The following is a 21,547-nucleotide window of genomic DNA, read 5'->3' on the forward strand; positions in this document are numbered from 1 at the left end:
GCACACCCAATAGGCCGTGGGTGGCTTGTACACAAACAGTGAGTCCTCGTTTGCCGCGGTAGATGCGTACCTGAAAAGATTCGTGTTAAGCAAAAGACGCTTAAAGCTAAAAGCGCGTCAAGTGAAACCACTTTCCCCATACGTAATGTAACGATAAAGTTTGAAGAGATACGATGGACGCGTAGCAAGGTGGCGGGACAAATTACTGAGGGTATGCTGCCGCCGCATGACTATATCATGCCACGTACTGTATCACTCTGCGCAGCTCAAGAAAGTAGTTTGTTATCGACCGCTCAGAAACCGCGTTATAACGGCGCACGTTCTACATTATGACGGCGTGAATTCTGCGTTGTAACGGCGCGTTCCGCATTATGCGAAAAGTGTTTCCAAAAAGGAAAACACGCGTTATAGCGAAAACGCGTTGTGTAAACACGTGTTCAGCGAACACTTGCCGTACATATTTATGAAATATTGTTATCTTTAATGTGGAGAAAGGTATGTTTAAAGGAGGTGCTTATTTTGTTATTAACATTCTCCGGTAATTATTCTGGCTCAGCTATTTATAAAAAAAAATGATGTGGTCTTCTGAAGAAGGGTCATTGCCAGAAACGTCACCTATTATGTTTTCTTTGTGTACTCCAATGTATATATAATATGACCCAATTGTTACATTACAGTTTGCCAGCATTGGTTCAAGCAAGCTTGGCACTTCTGATGTTGTGTATACGGAAAGACAAGTGTGGAAAGGAGGCGTTGTGGGGTGTCACTCAGGTAGAGTATTGGGTCTTTGAGTGTCTTTTAAAGGTGTATGCATTGCCTTCAAGTCAATAGTGCCGAATTCACCGGATTATAAGACGCTCCAGAGAGTAACACGCACCCCTAATTTTGTAAAGTATAAAGTTACGAAACAGATTGGGGGAAAAAGTTTTATACTCAATATATTGGTTCCTAAGCCTTCCCTAGATCATAAACCCAACCCTACGACCCATCAACTGAAACCCGATTCCGGCTCACGGCCAACCGTTAGTGGCGAATATCTGAACTTTGGCCTCCCCTAGGTCGACTCAGCCTGAAATAAGTACCCGGCGCACGCTGTGCAAACATCAGCACTTGGGGAGACAAAGGCGATCGGGCGTCGTGGTTCTGACTACACCACTCGCCACGCGCTTGCGCCAGCCTTCGCGGGTGCTTGCTAACACGAACACTTGCCCCAGCAGCCTGTGCAGGCTATGCGGGTGATCTTTGCCTTTGCATGTACAGTATCAATGTTTCTGTGCGCGTGTGGCTTTGTGTATGAGCAGGCACTGTGTTGATACACGTGGTCGACTTGTAACCCGCAACCAGTTTCCTTCCACAACTGAAAAATAGATTGATTGCAAATTACGGTAAATGTACACACTCTGAGTGAATCCACTCCTGGATGAAGGACTCAAATGAGCCACTTCTCCCTACGCCAACCACGCCGGTGGGTGCGCGGATTGGCGAATCGGTCTGGGAAACTGGAGCAGTTTAGAGAGGACTCGTCACTGGTGTTAGCCGGGTTCACACATAGCGCAGTGCACTAACCACTGCGCCACCACTCCACCCCATGCGAATCACTACACTTCTGACAAATTTGAAACACGGCCCCACAAATTGGCCTAATTGTGTTTATGTTGTTAGGTTCTGACTTGTGTTTCCATGTGTTTATTTTGCAGATCACACCGTGAGATAACCTCTTTGTTTGAAAAACGATCGACACACGGGCATATAGCGTATAAATGCAGTTTACATGCAGTCTACATGCAGTATATCGGCAAGAATTGAGTTTCCCCGTTTGGAGCAACTTCATGCAACAAGGATTGATGGATTTCCAACGGCGCAAGTGTTGAACAGCAACAGGAGTAACAGCAAACTTCGTCACGAGCAACGTTAATCACGGTCAACTGTTATAACACGCAAGTTTTATCAAAAGCGACGTTTGTCACAAGCTATTTTAATCTCAAGCAACTGTTAGAACAAGCAACTGTTATTGCATGCAACTTTTATCACCAACAACTACTACTCCCAACTATCAACATCGTCAATAGCCAGTTAGTTGCATCAGCTGAAAACGGACCAGCAAGCTGTACTGTGGCATGCAACTAGTTTGAGCAATTAAGGAGCAATTTTAGTGGCAAAGGAGTTGCCATTGTCGTTGAGAGGAGCAGAGGCAACAGCCACTGCTGGCCGCTACAATCTACACAGCAGCAACAGTACAAATTAAAGCGACGTATCTCGTGATACAGATATACACATATGTACGTGCGTATACGTACGCATATGTGTGCATTCATGTAACGTGTATGTGATACGAAATAGCTTGACCCTATGTGAACATATCATTTAAAACTTAAATATTTTCAAAAAAAGATAAAGATCCCAAACAGGATGTTGGGCAAGTACTATTAGCGAGAGCCTATCGAGGCTGGAACAGAACACGAAGGGGTGGTGGTGTGGGTAGCACTGTGCCCGGCTGCCTTTGTCTCCCCAACTGCTGATATTGACACACTGCACTAGGGACTTAATTTAAGGCTAAGTCGATCTAGGCGAGGCCCAGGGCAGGTTCTGATAGCACTTGCCACTCACTGATGTTGTTTTCCGTGGCTGGGAATCGAACACAGGTCGCCGGGTTCGTAGCACAGTGTGCTAACCGCTGCACCACCGCTCCCCACACACACGCACATTACATACATAGGCATAGACAGAAACATGATTCATACATACAGACATATTTAAAGTGCGAACACATACACGCATAGACAACACACATACACATTTCAAGAGCCGCATGGCTCACAGGGCTATACCTCATAAATGAAATACATATACACGTCACAAGATAACAAAGACAAAGATCCCCTATAGAGCATTGACAGACTGTCGGGGCAAGTGCTGTCAGAGAACACGTCACACTATGTAAACACGTATACATACACTGCATATACACGGATAGATAAACCAGCATCTCCATATGTAAGCACACGCATACATACTGCATACACATACACTGATACATACTCACACAAAATAACATTACAATATGTGAACGCACGTATACATACACAGTCCGTAGCCACAAACTTAGACAAAGACACGCACGTACTGTTAGCGAGCACCTATTAAGGCCAGGACGGCACACGAAGAGGTGGGTGGGCAGCACGACGGCCCGACCGTGTTTGTCTCCCCAAGTACTCGTTTGATGCCTAGTCGATCTCACGTATGTATCTATGTATGTTGAACTTCCATCACACCGTACGTAGCGAACCGTGTTAATCGGAGGTGCAGGTGAAGAACAACAAACCGCATGCCATTCGCCACTGTGGGTTTTTGGCAGCAATACATTTCCACGTGACAAGCCACTTCGTTGGGCTATCATTTGTGGCCAGGTCGCTTCTGAAAAAGAGCTACATAGCTGGTGAAATTCAAATAGAAGTGACGGTGACTTCGCTACAACAGCGCCCGTGCCAGGCTAGGTGCACCTTGAGACGCGATGGACGCGGAGCAACCTCGCTGGCTACAGCCACACTCTTCTGGAGCCCTCGGAGGTCTCGCGGGACTCTCAGCCCTGGACACCGCCAGCCACTCAACCTCCTTGCATCTCCAAGGTCCCACCTCAATGTCCCACCATGGCTACACAGACAGCTCCACTCATCACTCACACGATGACCACCACCAGCAGCAGCAGCATCACCACCAGCAGCAGCAACAACAACAGCAGCAGCAGCACCTTCATCACCAGCAGCAGCAGCACCTGGATGCATTTTACATCTCGGATGTGCAAAGTGGCTGCTATGGGTCTCATCCAACCTACAGGACTTCCATTGGTGAGACCCCTCGTGAAACCAGAGATTTAGTGTGTCTGTGCGTCCTGTGTGGCTGTCTGTACATATATATGATGCGCACGTATGTCAAACTTATTTTGCACCGTACATAGCTTTTGTAGGAGCTGTGGTGCAGTGGTTAGCGCACTGCGCGTATAACCTGGCGAACCCGAGTTTTGATTACCGCTTACAGCTGAAAGCATCAAAATGTCGAATATCCGAACGGTCCTGGGACTCCCCTAGGTCGACTCAGCCTCAAGTGAGTATGTGGTGCAGTGTGCAAAACATCGGCATTTGGGAGACAAAGGCGACCGAGGGTGGTGATGCTCGCTAACAGCAATTAAGTCCAGCACCATGCCAGGCCGCCTTTGTTTTCCTCATGGCAATGTTTGCACACCGCACCAGGTAATCATTTGGGGATAAGTCGACCTAGAGGGGAGGGTCCAAGGACCTAGTTCAGATAATCGCTATCACTTGTGTTGGTTGGCCGTGAGCGAGAATCCCATGCACGCTTGTCCAAACGTATACAAACCCACATGCACCCACATTTTGTTTGGTTTAGACCTGTCAATTCTGTACGGCAAGATTGCAGAGGTATTGTTAAGTTTACTAGGTGACCGTGTAACACAGCGGCCAGAGTGCTGACCTGGCACCGCTGGGATCCTGGGCTTGAATCCAGGTTTCACCCGCAGCGCGTGATTAAACCGGGTTCTCAAGTGCAACAACTTGAAGATCTCAAGAGTTCCGTAGACTTCTGCGAGGGATGGCAGTGGCTGGGTTAGGTCTTCATCCAACAGTGGATTGACTATGGCTGATGATGAATGCAAATCTATGTATGTATGTTGGACTTCTTAGCCAACCTTGCTAATCAGAGGTGCGGGGGAAGGACAACCAATGGCACTTGGGTCTGTTCCGTGACTTCCTGCCAGGGCCCTTCGATACTCCACGCGGCCTCAAAGTGGCACAAGCGTTGTGGTGATGTCACCGCCACTTCGTGGTGAACGGCGGTTGTTGTTATAGACTCTTATAGAGATCTACAGATTTGCATAGGGACCCATAAGGCCCACAGAAACGGGAGTTGTGATGAGACCGGGTTTTCAAGAGTAGTAACCTAATGCTCTCAGCCCAAGCCACCCATGGCTGCACAAATAAATCCATCGCATTATATTTGGTCCTTCCTTAATTGTCCTAAATCCCAGCTCTGAAATGCATTTTTTATTGACATGCAACAAATGTTCTTCACGTGACGACAAAGAGCCCTTCCTGCCTCCGGTGCAGGTTTAATCAACGTTTATTTTGTGTAACCAGGTGAGAGCTCAGGAGACCAAGAATAATTTGTTAGAGTCCCCTGGGTTACCAATGTAAAAAAAAGTAAAGTTACAGTAATGAGGCAAGTGGCAATCGGAACAAAATGGACCACGCCACATGGGACATCACTAAATATTGCACAAAGATAAATCAGCGTTAAAACAATAAATTATCTGCAGTGTAAGCTGGCTCCAACAAAACGGGCCGACTGAAGCGACGACTTCGGAAGTCGTTCTGTGACATCATCTTCAGCATAGCGCTTCTCTGACACGTGGTGATGCACTGCTAGCTGCGAGGGCTCTGAATGAACATTGCTCTTCATCCCGTGACCGACAGGACGCGGCTATAGCTCAATTGCAATATAATTGCAAGAGGAATAAATCTAAACACACGAAACAACAACAGTTGCTTTTTTTGAGTGGCATATAAGACAAAAAAACCCACGACAGTTCTCTGCCTAACAGTGGTCAGAACAATCACCCGTTGTTTGAAAGAGAGAGGGAGAGACGGGCATTTGAACGCGCGGAGTATATATCTCGCGGTAATAGTAATTACCGCTAATCTTGGGGTGGGGGGGATCAGCCTATCTGACCAATTTGTTCCTGTCTCGCAGCGCCGTCAACGGTCGTCAGCTGCTTCAGCTGAAATAACGCCACGTTTTTGCCACCGCAACAAAAAAAAACACGCGAGGCCGCATCACGCGGTTGTCCGGCAGGACGCCGCCACCACCATGTGAAACGCAATCGCCCAACAGAGAATTCAAGTCGTCGGCGTATCGCCCCGTCCGCTCACTCTGAACAAGGGGGCGAGAGAGACAAACGCGGAGTTCTGTACATGTAATATTACATGTCTGCTTCTATGCGAAAAGTAACCGCTGATGGTGCCACGGTTTCATATAGTAATGCGTTTAAAATATATATCCATATATATTTGGCCGTAATGATGATGTGGATGATACAGGACGTCTTAGAGCAATTTACATTACACAGCTCATCTCAACACATTTGGAAGGGCACCCCAGTGGCAGCTGGTGGGCAGCTGTGTAGCACAAGGTGACTCAGCACCTTGGCTGCGAGCGGGAATTAGTCTGCCAGTAGGGGGCGATAATTGCTGCTGTGTAATGCCATTTGAGTAATTTGGAAAGTGTGGACCCTGAAGCCGGCACACAACGGTCTGCTCTTTCAAGTGATGTCAGGGGGATATCTAACGTTCACTTTGAATAAAACGAATGGCGCTTAGTGTTAGTATGGTCAGCACACACCGCAGTATTCATCAGGGCGGCCGCTACATTCGAACCGCGAACCTCCGCAGGGCCACGTCACGTCACCACCTTCCACGTTTAATCCTGTCCCATAATTGCCGGTCCTGATGTTATGCTAATTGTTTACCAGTTATCTGGTGCTGCTGCTGTTAACAAGAAACACGAATAAACTTAACACGTTTGTCAATATATTCGATGGTTCGTGCCATTTGCCCATCTTCATAGCACGTGTTTTACGTGCCATGAAGAAGAGCCATAGCCCGAAACGTCTCCTGTTTTCATAATAAAGGTTTTGGGGTTAGGTCGCGTAAATATAAATACAAATGTGTAGTAAAATCACCGTCACCCGACAGAGCCAATCAGTAAGGTTTGTCACGTGAACAAGACAGTTTATACTTCAGCACACCGGTGTGTTGGAGAGCAAAACCACAACATTTACAATTTAAGTGATCTAACCCCAAAAAACTTTATTACGAATAATATTGTTTACGAAAGCCTATGTGTTAAATTGTCTCCTATATATTTTCCGTTTAGGGCCGCAGTGTTATTGACAATTCTGTCGAGTTTGTGTTGGACAATCGTTCAGTATAACTTGGAATTGACGAAGTATATCTATGGGGCCTTTTTGCCAGTATAAAAAATTATGAAAAATAAGAATAGGCGTTTACCCATCTTGGCAATAAAACAGGAGGTGTTAAGATGTTCAGGTCATCAAGTCTGCCTTAACCACACGTTACTTGTAGCAAAAACATGCAAACAAACGGGTCCACGAGTTGGGGAACAACAAACTAAACACAAAAAGCACCTATATATAAAATTATATATACCGTATACTTGTAAATGTGTATGTGAGGAGCGATGGTGTAGTGGTCCTTTGCGCTGCGCTACAAACCTGAAGACCCGAATTAAATTCTTGCTTACGGCCAGCATCAGTGACAAATATCTTAACCGGTCCTGGGCCTCCTCTAGGTCGACTCAGTCTCAAATGAGTACTTGGTGCAGTGTGAAAAACTTCAACACTGGTGAGACAAAGGTGGCCCGGTATGGGGTTGTGTCACGCAAGATCGTCGTGCGCCATGTTGGCCTTAACAGCACTTGTCCCAACAGTCAATTAAGGCTATACGGGGATCTTTGTCTGTGTTTTGTCCATTTGTGCGTATGAAGTGCAGTACTGTGTATGTGTGGTGAGCGCGCTGTGCTGTGAACCCGGCGACCAGAGTTCGATTCCCGTTCACGGTCAACACCAGTGACGATTATCGGAACCGGTCCTCGTCCTCTGATCCAGCATTGAATGAGTACCTGGTGCGGTGTGCAAACATCACCACTGGAGAGACAAAGGTGGCCGGGCGTGGTGTTGGCCACCCACCCCCTCGTGTGTCGTGTCGGCCCCTCCAGTCTGTTCAGGCTACACGGAGGGATCTTTGTCTGGTGTCTACCCTTTGTGTTTATACGTTGAATGGGCCAAACATTCCAGTGCAGGGTTCCTCCTGCGAGGCAGCACGAGTGAAGCCTTTACTGGGTACGTAAATGGCATTATCGTTCTCATTCATCTTGCTCGTCATCAGCCCCCACCACTCATTACGATGAAACAACGCCCCCCTTTGATGAATTCTTGATGGATTTATTAATATAGCCACGCTCGCGTTTTTCACGTCGCATGATTGGCCATGTAATTACGGTCTCGCGTGGTTGGGGTAAAGTGTGGGTACACTCCCACCTCTTCCAAGATAGTCTGGCGCAGCGTGCAGCAAAATAGCACTCTCTTAGAGCGCCTCTCCAGTAGAGGCCCCTTCCGTCAGCAGTGACGTGAGCAGGCAGTTCCAGGGCTGCGCATTTCTCTGAGCGTATGAGTGATTCAACTTTTCTTTTTCACCCCCGTTGAGCCAAATGCAGCCTCACCTATCGTGGGTATTTGCTGTTAACAATTACATTATTATATTTTTTGAGTTTGTTACACTGATATACCTATGTTTGTTGAGCTTTTTTCGAACTGTACATAGCCAACCGTGCTAATCGGAAGTGCGGGAAGGACAAACTACTAAACACAAAAGACAGTTCTAAAGAAATTAGTTTTAAATTTAGATTCAAAAGTGGCATAGCTCCAGTGGATTCCAAATATCGGAGGGAAGAGCATTCCAGATGGTCGCAGAAGCGCATCTGGAAGCGCGCGATGCGGCGACCGTCTTTGTTCATGATCCCGTTGAGCCAGTTTCCCCGCTAAGGGTATCCCCAGTGGCAGCTGTCCCTGTGTGGCAACAAGCGACTCAGCACCTGGCCTGCGAGCGGGCGTTCGTCTGCCAGTAGGGGCCGATTATTGCTGCTGTGTAATCCCAATTGAGTAATTTGGAAAGTGTGGATCCGGAAGCTGGCACATAACGGTCTGCTCTTTCGAGTGACGTCAGGGGGGTCTCTACCGTTCACTTTGAGTGATACAATACTCACCGAAATATTCATCATTCCGGCTGCTGCATTCGAACCGTGAACCTCCGTAGCTAGCAGTCCTTTGGCACAGCAGTAGCGGCAAAACAAAGACAAAACGTCAACACTGCAGACAACACGTACAGGGCCCTGAAGGAATATCGCACAGCTATCACACCTAGAGGTAATTAACGGTCGTACATGAAAGGTGCAAGAATCAATTTGTGATATACGATTGCGTATTATGACTGACCAGAGTGGTGAAGTTTGGTCAAACAATCCTCAAGAGCAACGTGGTGTTGGGGTGGGGGGGGGGGGGCTGGCTTCATCCAGCAGTAGATTGGCAAAAGGCTGTACACGATTTATTTATTTACTTTTACGTATGATGGCAATATAGTTCAAAAGCTCCATGCCACTGGAGGTCCTGCTGCTGCTGTCCACGACGAGAGGGCTTCAGCCAGAGAGAGAGAGTTCGTGTCGTTTTGTTATTCCTCCGTTGAAGGAGCACAGACCACAGTGATTTACTATACGGTCCACTTAAATTAAATATATAACATGCAGCGATTTGTCTATCCGCTGCTGGATGAAGGCCTCCCCAAGCCGCCGGCATAGCGTCTCACGTAGTGAGTTAGCGTCGACCACGGGCCGCCAAGGAAGAGCTTCGCTTCTGGGGAGTCGCTTCGAACCATTGAGAGGGGGTTACGTGAAGCGGTGAGGTTGGGGGTTGGGTTGGGGGGCATCTGGGGGTGGTGACAGGTAGCTGGGTCCAGGGGTGTAACTATGGTTGGGGGTATGTGGCAGCGTTATGCGACGCGTAAGGGCCCAGTTGGCTACGAGTGGGGCCCCGAATCAATAAGATAAAACATTTTTGGAAAAATTACAAAAAAAATCATTAAAAATTACCTGCCTCTGGCTATCGTCATATCAATAGAGGAGCATAAAGTTGGGTGATCCACCGCCTTTGAGGTAATGCTAGACTGGTGGGGCTGCCATGAAAGCAAAACGTATGATACCTTAGTTGTGAATATCGTACCTTTACATCTTTGTATTAATACTGTCACTGTGAGAACTGTCTTCCTCTAAACGCAATACAAATATATATATGTGTATATACTCTTTGGTTCTATTCGGTAAAGTCACATAGGTAAAAAATAAAACAACAAAAATTACGATGTTTCGGCCACAACACAAGCGGCCTTCATCAGGTGAAGGGACCAGACTGTCTCGAGGACAGCGCTGGAGTGAAACACAGCCAAGCTCAGACCGCGACCTTTAAGCTGTGTGAGAGTAATTAAGGTGCCTTGACAAAGGAATTAGCATAAAAAATTTGCATTTGATAGGCGGATTTAGCATGATGAAAGGTAGGGAGGGGGTCGACCTGTGCAGGCTGGCGAGGGGGCACGGCAGCGTCCACATGCTGGTGGTGTGAAAAGGGGAGTTTAAGAAGCTGCGAAAGTTTGGGGTACCACTACTTGAAAAATATACTGTACCATTAAAAAATTAGTTTAATGTTTGGTTCGATTTAGAACATCTTTCCAATGGTTGCTTAATTTGAAACCATCTTCTCGGTTGAAATTGTGCCTGTGTTTGTAGATCTGAATTGCCTCGTGAACAAATCTCTGATAAAAAAAATCTCAGATCTACAAACACAGACACAATTTCAACCGAGAAGATGGTTTCAAATTAAGCAACCATTGGAAAGATGTTCTAAATCGAACCAAACATTAAACTAATTTTCAATGGTACAGTATAATTTTCAAGTAGTGGTACCCCAAACTTTCGCAGCTTCTTAAAATCCCCTTTTCACACCACCAGCATGTGGACGCTGCCGTGCCCCCTCGCCAGCCTGCACAGGTCGACCCCCTCCCTACCTTTCATCATGCTAAGTCCGCCTATTAAATGCAAATTTTTATGCTAATTCCCTTGTCAAGGCACCTTAATTACTCTCACACAGCTTAAAGGTCGCGGTCTGAGCTTGGCTGTGTTTCACTCCAGTGCTGTCCTCGAGACAGTCTGGTCCCTTCACCTGATGAAGGCCGCTTGTGTTGTGGCGAAAACGTCGTAATTTTTGTTGTTTTATTTTTTACCTACGTGACTTTACCGAATAGAACCAAAGAGTATGGATCCTTGCAGTCACGAAAGCTTCATAACTAGAATATGTGTATATAGCCTACATATTATTGTACACGGGCTAAACACATCCGTAGCTATTTCAGTAAAAGTGAGTCGGGAGAAAGGAGGGGGGCACATTGTTAACTACCTCACCTGGTATGCAGGAGGTCGTGGGTTTGATCCCATCCCTGACGCCTGCTGCTGTATATTTGGAGTTTGCGTGTCGCTTTCCCTGTGGTTGTGTGAAATTTTCTCCGGGTCCTCCGGTTTCCCCCTCCATATTTAGAATCAACTTGCATTTAGAGTATTTTGCTGCAATACATTTTCACATGATAAGCCACTTCGTTGGGCTATCATTTGTGATGCCCAGGTCGCTTCTGGAAAGGAGATATATAACTCAGTGGGCCTAACCTGGTAAAATAAAAACAAATGTAATAGTTTAAATTTTGATTTAAAGCTTCCGTGACTTCAGGGATTCATATTCTTGGTTCTTTCGGAAAAGTCACGTAGAAGGGAAACAATAACATAATAATGTTTTATATTTGTATTATTTTATTGTTTCCTTCTATGTGACTTTACCGAAAGAACCAAGAATATGTAATAGTTTAGTTTATCTTGCACACCCCCTGTTGAAATAGGTTGTGATGCCCCTGGCTAGTTGACCAGGCGAGAACCTCTGTGACTGGAGGGACGCCGAGCATTGGGTATCGGGGGCATCGGGGCATGGTTCTGGCCACCCACCACCCGCCTCGTGTGCCGTTATCGGCCTTCATAGGTGCTGCTACTCGCTAGCAGCGCTTGCCCCAACAGTCTGTTGAGGCTGTCTTTGTGGGGTTTGCCCTTCACTGTACTCGGTGGTGCGGCCTAGCGGCGGCGCCTGTTTGCCGCTTGTTGGCGGAGAGGTGCGGCGATTCGAATTCCAGCGGCCGCCCGGTGTTGTCCTAGCCAGAATGAAACATACATGGCACCGGCTGCATCACGGCGAATGTTACAGATCCCGTGATGCCATTCGCCAGAGTAGGTCATTCATGTGTTCCAGGGCGTGGGCTGAATGTGAAAAACTACACTACAAATGACTCAGCTGGACTCTATATTTGTCAGAATCAGAATCTGTGTGTATTCTGGAGGAATCCGATGAGCTATGAAGGTTTTTTTCACAAATGCCCAATCATCATCACCTTCCCCCTGACCCCCTTACTGTGAAACATAGCAGGACCCCCCTAGTGAAGATGCATGGGACTGGGTGAGACTTTCCTGGGTAAAGCAAGTGTATTGTTAGTAAGGTCGAAAAACCCCTTTGGTCAATCGACTCCCATCCTATCGAGCCATCAAACCCCTCCATTTAAAACCCGTGCCTCTGGAAACTTCCATTCGGGGCCGCTCACGGTGGCTAACGGTGGGTCACCGTGGTCGTGGCTCTCTCATCCGACCCTGACGAGAGTGCAGGACCCCACTTCTCCCCACCAACTCTCCGTGTCTCTGCTGCAGACACCAGTGGTACTACGCTTCTGGCCGCTGCTGATCTGGCTGATCGGTGATGCCTCTCCGCTCTCATTCGGAGAAACCAACACTTGTTGCCCGCTGCCGGTGGATGTTTGCATCAAAGAGTGTGGAGAGAGCTGCCAGAGTGTGGCATTACAAAATAATTGCTCAAGTGGGGGGGTTGGGGGGCAATGACATGATAATGAGGGGTTGCATGCGGTTCTGTGTTTAGACGAGTGCGCTATCGTCCCGGATGACTGGAGGCGCGGTCTTGCGGTGCCTATCTGGAAAGGCAACAGTGACCAGTGGCATTGCAACAGCTACCGTACAGCATCAGTTACTCTGCTCTCGGTAACCTAGCAAGTTCCTGGCAGGGGTGTGCACCACTGGCAAAAGGTTTGCGACTGTCTGCTGTGAACTCGGCAGCTGAGAAACGTTGGCTTCACACCCAAACGGCCAACCAGTGACCCGATCCTAAGACCTGGACCCTTTGTTGAGCACCGTTGTGAGGGTCAGCAGGATCTGCCCATGGGCCTACACTCCAGCCGATGAAGGCCTTCTTCTACCTGCTGCGTCAGCAATTCTTCAGGGATAGCGCAGAGTCTGAGAGCGTTTCCCCCACTCCTCAGTCTGCTTCGGGAGGTTCCTGCGGCTTCGTGGAATTTCCGCAGCGGAGTGTCGATCTGGGCGGGTGGCACATGTTCAAGAGCTGAGAGTGCGGTGTATTGTGGCGAGTATAGTTCCTAGCCCCCCCAAAATGAGTGTTGGGGTGAGTTTGTTTCGCCCCAACGCCTCTCAGCACTTGCATGGCCTGGACGCACGGTCAGCTCGTGTTGGTGAAGTGGAGGTTACCAACGTTAACTATAAAAAACGAAAACAAATGTTTATTTCACCAGGTAAGGCCCACTGAGCTATATAGCTATTTTTCACAAGCGACCTGGGCACAAATTATAGCTCAACGAAGTGACTTAACATGTGGAAATATATAGCAGCCAAATACTATAAACGCATGTTGAATCCATATATAGAGGGAAAACTAGATAGAGACAGGAAGAGAGACATGCAAACTCCAAATATACAGCAGGCGTCAGGGTCGAGATCGAGCCTACGACCTCCTGTATACCAGGCGAGGTAGTTAACATCTCACCACCGCGGCACGTTTCTGACAAAGCCTGTGATTTTCCACCGGAGCTGCGCGATGTCCTTACATTATTCTCTTGAGATGAAGACCCTGGATGTGCTGAAGATGGAGCGATCGTGGCATTGGAGGTCTCCTGGGGGGTAAAAACTAAAACCCAGACTCTCCTCGACTCTCTGGAGGGTGTTGCGTAGTCTGCCCGAGTGTCTGGCGAACATATCGAGGTTGTGGACAGGTTAACTTACCTTTGAAAACGCTACCCGGATCAGCGAAGGCTCGGAACCGGTGTCTCAAGGTGACTGGGACTGGCTTATGGGTAATGAAGAATTTTCTTAAACGACGGTGTTATCTTATCTGAGCAGAAGGACAAAGCTCCGTGTTTTAAAAGTTTCCCGTGCCTGCTCTCGTGCCTCTCTGGAGCTGAGATTTGGACGTTCTGGGGATCATTGAGGGCACAACTGAACTCTTTTGATCCCAGGTCTCTTTGTAGAACGTTATGGGCAGCGATTGGATTAATCATCGTTTAACTGTCAGCTATGGCAGGAAACTCAGATGAGGCTCGCTAATTGCGTTATACGGGAACACCGATTACGAAACCTTTGGGCTTGTCGCTCCTCGCTTCCCCTTGGTTGGCCCTGCCCTACAAGTTCTCTGAGCTGGAGAACCTCGTGGATGGGGACAGGGGTAGGCGGGGGCAGGGGGGAAGGCCGAGGAGGCCCTGGCCATAGGCTTGTGGCTGCATCAGGTCACCTGTCACCATAGAGGCTCGGGGATAGGAAGGGGGTTGACTTGGGCGGAGCCCCGAGGGCGTTGGCTCCGGAGAGAGGATGCCGCGATGCACCCTCTCGGCAGAATTATTCGATCCTCGTCCTGACCACGCAATGACATTGTCACACGACGGTCAACCCGAGACACCCCGAGCTGACGTTTGGTTGAATGAAGTGCAGAGCTACGTTTGAACGTGACCGGGCTCACGCCACCGACGTTGAGCCAGTGTGAGCCGGGTTTAATCACAGTCGATATGCTCTGAGACGTAGGCTCATTCCCGGGTTACTCGTGGCAATGGCAGCGGTTATGCTCTCCGACCTCCCAGTGACCCGGCCGGCCCACCTGGTCGCGACCCGGCCAGCCCACGTGGCCGCTCAGACATTCATTTAATTGCAGCGCTCCTGTCGTATTTTGTGTTGTTTTACACAGGTGCCTCTTTACTGGGCACCTGTGCAAAAAGAGCTTCAGAGCTCATCGGATTCCTCCTCCAGGATAAACAGAAATTCCGATCCTGTCCTCTCTGCAGAGCCATCCCTGAGCGAGATGTCGCACAAGATCTACGCCTCTCGTATCTCGGGGACCGCTCCGCATCTCCTTCCAAGTGCCCCGCCGCTGCCCTGGCTCGACGGTGCCAAGACCCTGGCGCAGCACGGCCACGCGCACCACCCGGCCAGTGGCACATCCTGGCCGCTGGGACCACCGTTCGGCAAACCGCCACCACCGCCGCCACCTCCACCACCGCCGCCTCTTCAACCGGCCGCCATCGGAGCCGGAGTGGCGTACAGCAGCAGCCCTTCCTCGCTGACGCCCGGATACTCACCGAGTTACTCACCCGCTCACCACCACCACCCGGCTCACCACCTCCATCACCACCCTGCTCACCACCACCACCACCACGCTCGAGCGCACTTCTTCAACTTCGGAGGCGCGACGAGTCCGCCGATTAAAGACGGTGAGTTTCCTTACCCCCGCCACCACCAACTATGCTAACTCCTCACCTCACTGCACCCCCTTTCTGACTCTGCTGTGCTCATCTCGCTGTGAGCTTTGACCCCCTGCTCCCAGTGACGTCACTTTCTGCAGACCATTGCCATCTTCAAGGTGGGCTTGGTTCAGTTGAGGTTGGCAATTTTGGTGGAAATCGTTTTGGGAATTTCCAGTGAAGCATCGCGCGTTACGTTCTCATGAGGCGTGATCGCCTGAAGTCTTTGTTGAGGGGGTAAAGGAGTGCAATTAATTAAATTGTCCCAGGTAGGCTGACTGACGCACCTCTCCACGCTTGTCTCCACACTTTTTAAATGCCGTTCCACATCCTTTATCACTGTCCATGCTTCTGACCAAAACGACACAGCCGGTTATGTGCGCCGATTAAAAAATTAACTTTCAGGCGCATTGGGACATAACATTTCATTTCCCTCAGATAGACTCACGTCGTGCCTTTATCCAGCAGTGGATAGACCCCGACCGAAGATGTGTGGTGGTGATGATGATGAAGTGATACTTGTCCTTCACTTAGCAAATCTAATTGGTAAATGTTGAAAAAAAAAACGATGAGCGACCCCATTTACCGACACGTACAACAACTATAGCCTGGTTCCTGTAAAACACGCACATTGCTACAGTGAAGGAAAAAAGTATTTGATCCCCTGCTGATTTTTTACTTTTGCCCACTGACAAAGAAATTATCAGTCTACCATTTTAATGGTATGTTTATTTGAACAGTGAGAGACAGAATAACAACAACAAAATCCAGAAAAATGCATGTCAAAAATGTTATAAATTGATTTGCATTTTAATGAGGGAAATAAGTATTTGACCCCCTCTCAATCAGAAAGATTTCTGGCTCCCAGGTATCTTTTATACAGGTAACGAGCTGAGATTAGGAGCACACTCTTAAAGGGAGTGCTCCTAATCTCAGCTTCTTACCTGAATAAAAGACACCTGTCCACAGAAGCAATCAATCAATCAGATTCCAAACTCTCCACCATGGCCAAGACCAAAGAGCTCTCCAAGGATGTCAGGGACAAGATTGTAGACCTACATAAGGCTGGAATGGGCTACAAGACCATTGGCCAAGCAGCTTGGTGAGAAGATTACAACAGTTGGTGCGATTATTCGCAAATGGAAGAAACACAAAAGAAATGTCAATCTCCCTCGGCCTTGGGCTCCATGCAAGATCTCACCTCGTAGAGTTGCAATGATCATGAGAACGGTGAGGAATCAGCCCAGAACTACACGGGAGGATCTTGTCAATGATCTCAAGGCAGCTGGAACCATAGTCACCAAGAAAACAATTGGCAACACACTAGGCCGTGAATGACTGAAATCCTGCAGCGCCCGCAAGGTCCCCCTGCTTAAGAAAGCACATATACATTCCCGTCTGAAGTTTGCCAATGAACATCTGAATGATTCAGAGGACAACTGGGTGAAAGTGTTGTGGTCAGATGAGACCAAAATGGAGCTCTTTGGCATCAACTCAACTCGCCGTGTTTGGAGGAGGAGGAATGCTGCCTATGAACCCAAGAACACCATCCCCACCGTAAAACATGGAGGTGGAAGCATTATGCTTTGGGGGTGTTTTTCTGCTAAGGGGACAGGACAACTTCACCGCATCAAAGGGACGATGGACGGGGCCATGTACCATCAAATCTTGGGTGAGAACCTCCTTCCCTCAGCCAGGGCATTGAAAATGGGTTGTGGATGGGTATTCCAGCATGACAATGACCCAAAACACACGGCCAAGGCAACAAAGGAGTGGCTCAAGAAGAAGCACATTAAGGTCCTGGAGTGGCCTAGCCAGTCTCCAGACCTTAATCCCATAGAAAATCTGTGGAGGGAGCTGAAGGTTCGAGTTGCCAAACGTCAGCCTCGAAATTTTAATGACTTGGAGAAGATCTGCAAAGAGGAGTGGGACAAAATCCCTCCTGAAATGTGTGCAAACCTGGTGGCCATCTACAAGAAACGTCTGACCTCTGTGATTGCCAACAAGGGTTTTACCACCAAGTACTAAGTCATGTTTTGTAGAGGGGTCAAATACTTATTTTCCTCATTAAAATGCAAGTCAATTTATAACATTTTTGACATGCGTTTTTCTTGATTTTGTTGTTATTCTGTCTCTCACTGTTCAAATAAACCTACCATTAAAATTATAGACTGATCATTTCTTTGTCCGTGGGAAAACGTACAAAATCAGCAGGGGATCAAATACTTTTTCTCTCACTGTATACCACACATTGTTATACCACGACTGCCACCAATAACCCCAGAAGTGCCGGGCATGCATTAAGTCGTGGATTCGATCCCACCCCTGATGCTTGCATATTCTTCCCATGTGATATCGCGACAGTCCGTACCGCGAACCTATTATCTCTCCCTCCGCTTGCCGCAGGACTCGAGAAGGACTTGGAGGCCATGTCCGTGGTGGCAGACGGTGCTAAGGGAACGGACATCTTAGGCGGCGGTGGTGGCATTGGAATTGGCGGCGTCGTTGGAGGTGGCGGTGGTGGGATTGGTGTTGGCATCGGTGGCACCGTCACCACAACCCACGTGCCCATCCCCACGTACCCGGCGTACATCCCGGCCGGTACCGATTACGGCGCCGGCTTCTACCCGCATGCTCATCATCACCACCACCACGCCTACCACCAGCCCCACCACCACCACCACCACCATGCAGCGGCGGCAGCAGCGGCGGCGGCGGCGGCCGGGATTCTGGGCAGAGGCACGAGTGCTCATGGCTTCACCACCAAATCCAAGAGCAAGGGACGCTCCGGCTCAGGTGGGGGAAGACGCGAGCGGGCCACGGGCCCGCCAGTGTGACAAGGGGCGGCGATGGGGCCAACTGGCCAGGCTTCCCCCCCCGTACATGGTGGTGCTGGTGGTGGTGGACCTTATCTTCCCCTACGGATGAACTATCAGAATCAGAATATTTATACTGAAGGAATCCGATAAGCCATAAAGCTCTTTTTTCACAGATGTCCAGTAGGGGTGGGTCAGAACGTTCCAACAACAATACAAAACTTGAAAGTAGTGCAAAGTACAGGAAAGGTAAACAAATCACCCAAACACAAATACATAAACTAAACCACCGCCATCCTACCAAGTCGACTGAGATATTCACTTATTTTTCAGAAGCGACCTGGCCTGAAATCATAACTCAACAAAGTGGCTTATCACACGTGGTATTGAGATGTGTTTTGGATTCAAAGTATTTAAGTTAGATTTCGGACCGATTATTGGATTTCGGTATCATCCGAAAGATCCTGGATTCGACTTTCAGATTTTACCGATTGTTTTATAAAAGCCTCCCCATGTCATGTCAGACGTGGGGCTCGTTTGACCATACTTCATCAACATATAGACACACACATACATACCACGCTTGTCAGTGGAAGTTGTATGCCAACCATGCTAATCGGAGGTGCGGTTGAAGTTGACTTGTTCAAATGACACTCGCCCCTGATGGTAGCCATGCTCGGGCATGGCAAGTCACACTGATGGTAGCCATGCTCGGGCATGGCAAGTCACACTGATGGTAGCCATGCTCGGACATGGCGAGTGACACTGATAATTGTGCAAATTATTCGAAATACATAAATCAATTGCAGCTCAATGCGGCCAGTCGTGAATGATTGGGGATGAAAATCCGGCCTACGATTGGATAAGAGATCTGTGGAAAGGCAGCCCCTTCCAAACAAATGTCTCTGACTGTCACTTACAGGCGAGATTTTAACACCCCCATAGTTGCTATGACGTGGCACGCGCATGGGGAATGACACAGGTTTGTGCTGATACCCAAATTTGTGTTGATAACCGGGTTCGTGTTGACAACTGGGTTCGTGTTGATACCCAGGTTCGTGTTGATACTCAGGTTTGTGGGGTGGCAGAGTTCCGACCGTTGGCACAAACCCGGACGTATTTCCCAGTAAGCAACGATGCCCCTTACCCCAAAACCGTGCAGCATCTTGGCGCAACACCGGCAACTGGGTCTCATCACGAATCAATCCCTGCCACTCGAACAACGCAGACGCCAATTCACGGAACTGTCCAGGTCAAACTCGGACAGGTAGTAACCCGACGTGGCGAGGGTTTTGGAGTGTGTTGGAGTGTTTGGGGGGTAGTGTCAGTTACGTCATGCCGTTTCAAACGACTACGGTGTCGACACATTGTGATATATTTTTGTCGACGCTGTATGTGACGCACATACTTGCTGAGCACCAGTTGGATATGAGTTTGTGTCAAGTGTCTGGAGATTAGGGGGGTCTCTGTAGGTGGGGGGGGGGACTCTGTGGCATGGCTCGGTGGGATTCTGTAGGGAGGGCACTGTTGGTGGCAGTGCAGGGGGGTTCTGTGGGGGGACTACTGTGGGGGGGGGGGGGGTGTTCTGTGGGCGGGGCTCTGTGGGGTGGCTCAGTGGCGGGGGGGGGGGTCTGTGGAAGGGGAGGGGGGTCTCTCTGTGGTGGAGTTTTACAGGTCTCTAATTGCATTATGAATGTACCCACCCCTTACTGGACATCATAGCTCATCAGATTCCTCCTGCAGGATAAAGGTTCTCATTCTGACTAGCCGAGACAGTGTTTTGATGGATTTTTCTGTGTATATAGAAACGTGCATTGAGATTACACTGTTTTAATATAAATTTGGCTGCTATAAAATTCCACATTACAAGCCACGTTATTGTAGCCAGGTCACTTAAAAAAAAAAGTTAATACTTAAGTGGGCTTTACCTGTTAAGAAAAAAAAGTTTTGTTTTAGTTGTATATATATTTTTAAAATGATTTGTTTACCTTTCCTATACTTTTTACTCCTGCCGTGCTTTTGTATTGTGTTAGTCGCTGTAACGTTCTCACCCCTTGCTCCTACTGGGCGTCTGTGAAAAGTGCTTTATGGCTCATCGGATTCCTCACGCAGTACAATAAATATTCCGATTTCTGATAAAAAAAAAACACCACAGCGACGCTGCCGTGCGCTCCTCCTCGTTCCCTCTCCCCGCCCCCCCCCCCTTCTTGCAGCGCTGAGCGAGCCTCATGAGTCCGTTCCGGGGGGTTCGTGTGCCCTGGCAGACGGGCGCGAGTGCGTGAACTGTGGCGCCACCTCGACTCCGCTGTGGCGTCGAGACGGCACGGGCCACTACCTGTGCAACGCGTGTGGCCTCTACCACAAGATGAATGGGCAGAACCGGCCGCTCATCAAGCCCAAGCGGCGCCTGGTGAGGACTTTGCAGCGACAGGCTAGGTGCACGTCGAGGCTGTCACGTGGCCGCGTGCGGGAAGGCTCGCAGCTTAGCAAGGACAGGTCCCCGGTGTTGTGGGTTGACTGACCAAGATGACTTTGGCAGATGCATGACCCGTGACTATTTTAGTCGCCCTGGTGCTTAGCTCGTTGTTTAACACGTAGGATAAACGACACGTTTTATTTAGTAATCCAACCCAAACACCTTTATTAAGAATACTGTATCTCGTTGTTGTTGTGAGTATCAGTTACACACCAACGTGGTCATGAGCAGGAATCAAACCTGGCGACCCGGGTTCGTAACGCAGTGTGCTAACTGCTCCCCACAACAAGACAAATATCGCCCTTGTAGCCTCAACTGATTTTTGGGGCAAGTGCTGTTAGTGAGCTCCTATTAAGGCCGGCACGGCACACGAGGGGGTGCGTGGCCAGCACCACTATATAGACGCACAGACTAAGATCTCCTTATAGCCTACAGAGACTGTTTAGGGCTGTTAGCGACGACTTGTGAATGCCGAGGTGGCACAGTAGGGAGTGGTGTGGTTAGAACCACACGCTCGGCCACCTTTGTCTCCCCTGTGGCGATGCTTAGACACCGCACCAGGTACTCATTTGAGGTACTCATTTGAGTCGACCTAGGGAAGGCCCAGGACCAGTTCAGATTATCGTCACTGGTGTTAACCATATGCGGAAATCGAACTTGAGTGCCAGGTTCGTAGTGCAGCGTGCTACCCGCTACTCCCTTGCTCCCCACTCACACAAGCACATCTATACACACCGCCCACTAACCCCTTTACCACCCACACGGTGCGGCGTGCAGTCGGCGTCGCGGCGTGCCGGCACGGCGTGCGCCAATTGCCAGACGACGACCACCACGCTGTGGCGGAGGAACCCCAATGGGGAGCCGGTGTGCAACGCGTGCGGCCTTTACTACAAGCTACACAATGTGAGCGCGCACGGGCACACATGGACATTTACGCACAGGCA

General features: G+C 49.0%; 1 protein-coding gene across 10 annotated transcripts in view; it reads left to right on the forward strand.

Annotated features, from left to right (window-relative positions):
• Positions 1–21,547, forward strand: part of LOC116952239 (uncharacterized) — a 48,835-nt gene that overhangs the window by 20,680 nt on the left and 6,608 nt on the right. For 5 of the 10 annotated variants that reach the window (XM_076074139.1, XM_076074134.1, XM_076074135.1 and 2 more), the window contains 6 exons: positions 678–771; positions 1,698–3,845; positions 14,856–15,281; positions 17,718–18,107; positions 20,341–20,537; positions 21,381–21,506. In XM_076074139.1, the coding sequence (XP_075930254.1) occupies positions 3,512–3,845; positions 14,856–15,281; positions 17,718–18,107; positions 20,341–20,537; positions 21,381–21,506 (1,473 nt within the window). In that variant the 5' untranslated portion in view covers positions 678–771; positions 1,698–3,511. The remainder of the gene's footprint in view (positions 1–677; positions 772–1,697; positions 3,846–14,855; positions 15,282–17,717; positions 18,108–20,340; positions 20,538–21,380; positions 21,507–21,547) is intronic. The other 5 variants (XM_032971422.2, XM_076074137.1, XM_032971419.2 and 2 more) reach the window with 2 other exon arrangements.

The sequence above is a fragment of the Petromyzon marinus genome, chromosome 46, assembly GCF_048934315.1.
Source record: "Petromyzon marinus isolate PM22_M1 ecotype Great Lakes invasive population chromosome 46, UKy_Petmar_22M1.pri1.0, whole genome shotgun sequence".
NCBI lineage: Eukaryota > Metazoa > Chordata > Hyperoartia > Petromyzontiformes > Petromyzontidae > Petromyzon > Petromyzon marinus.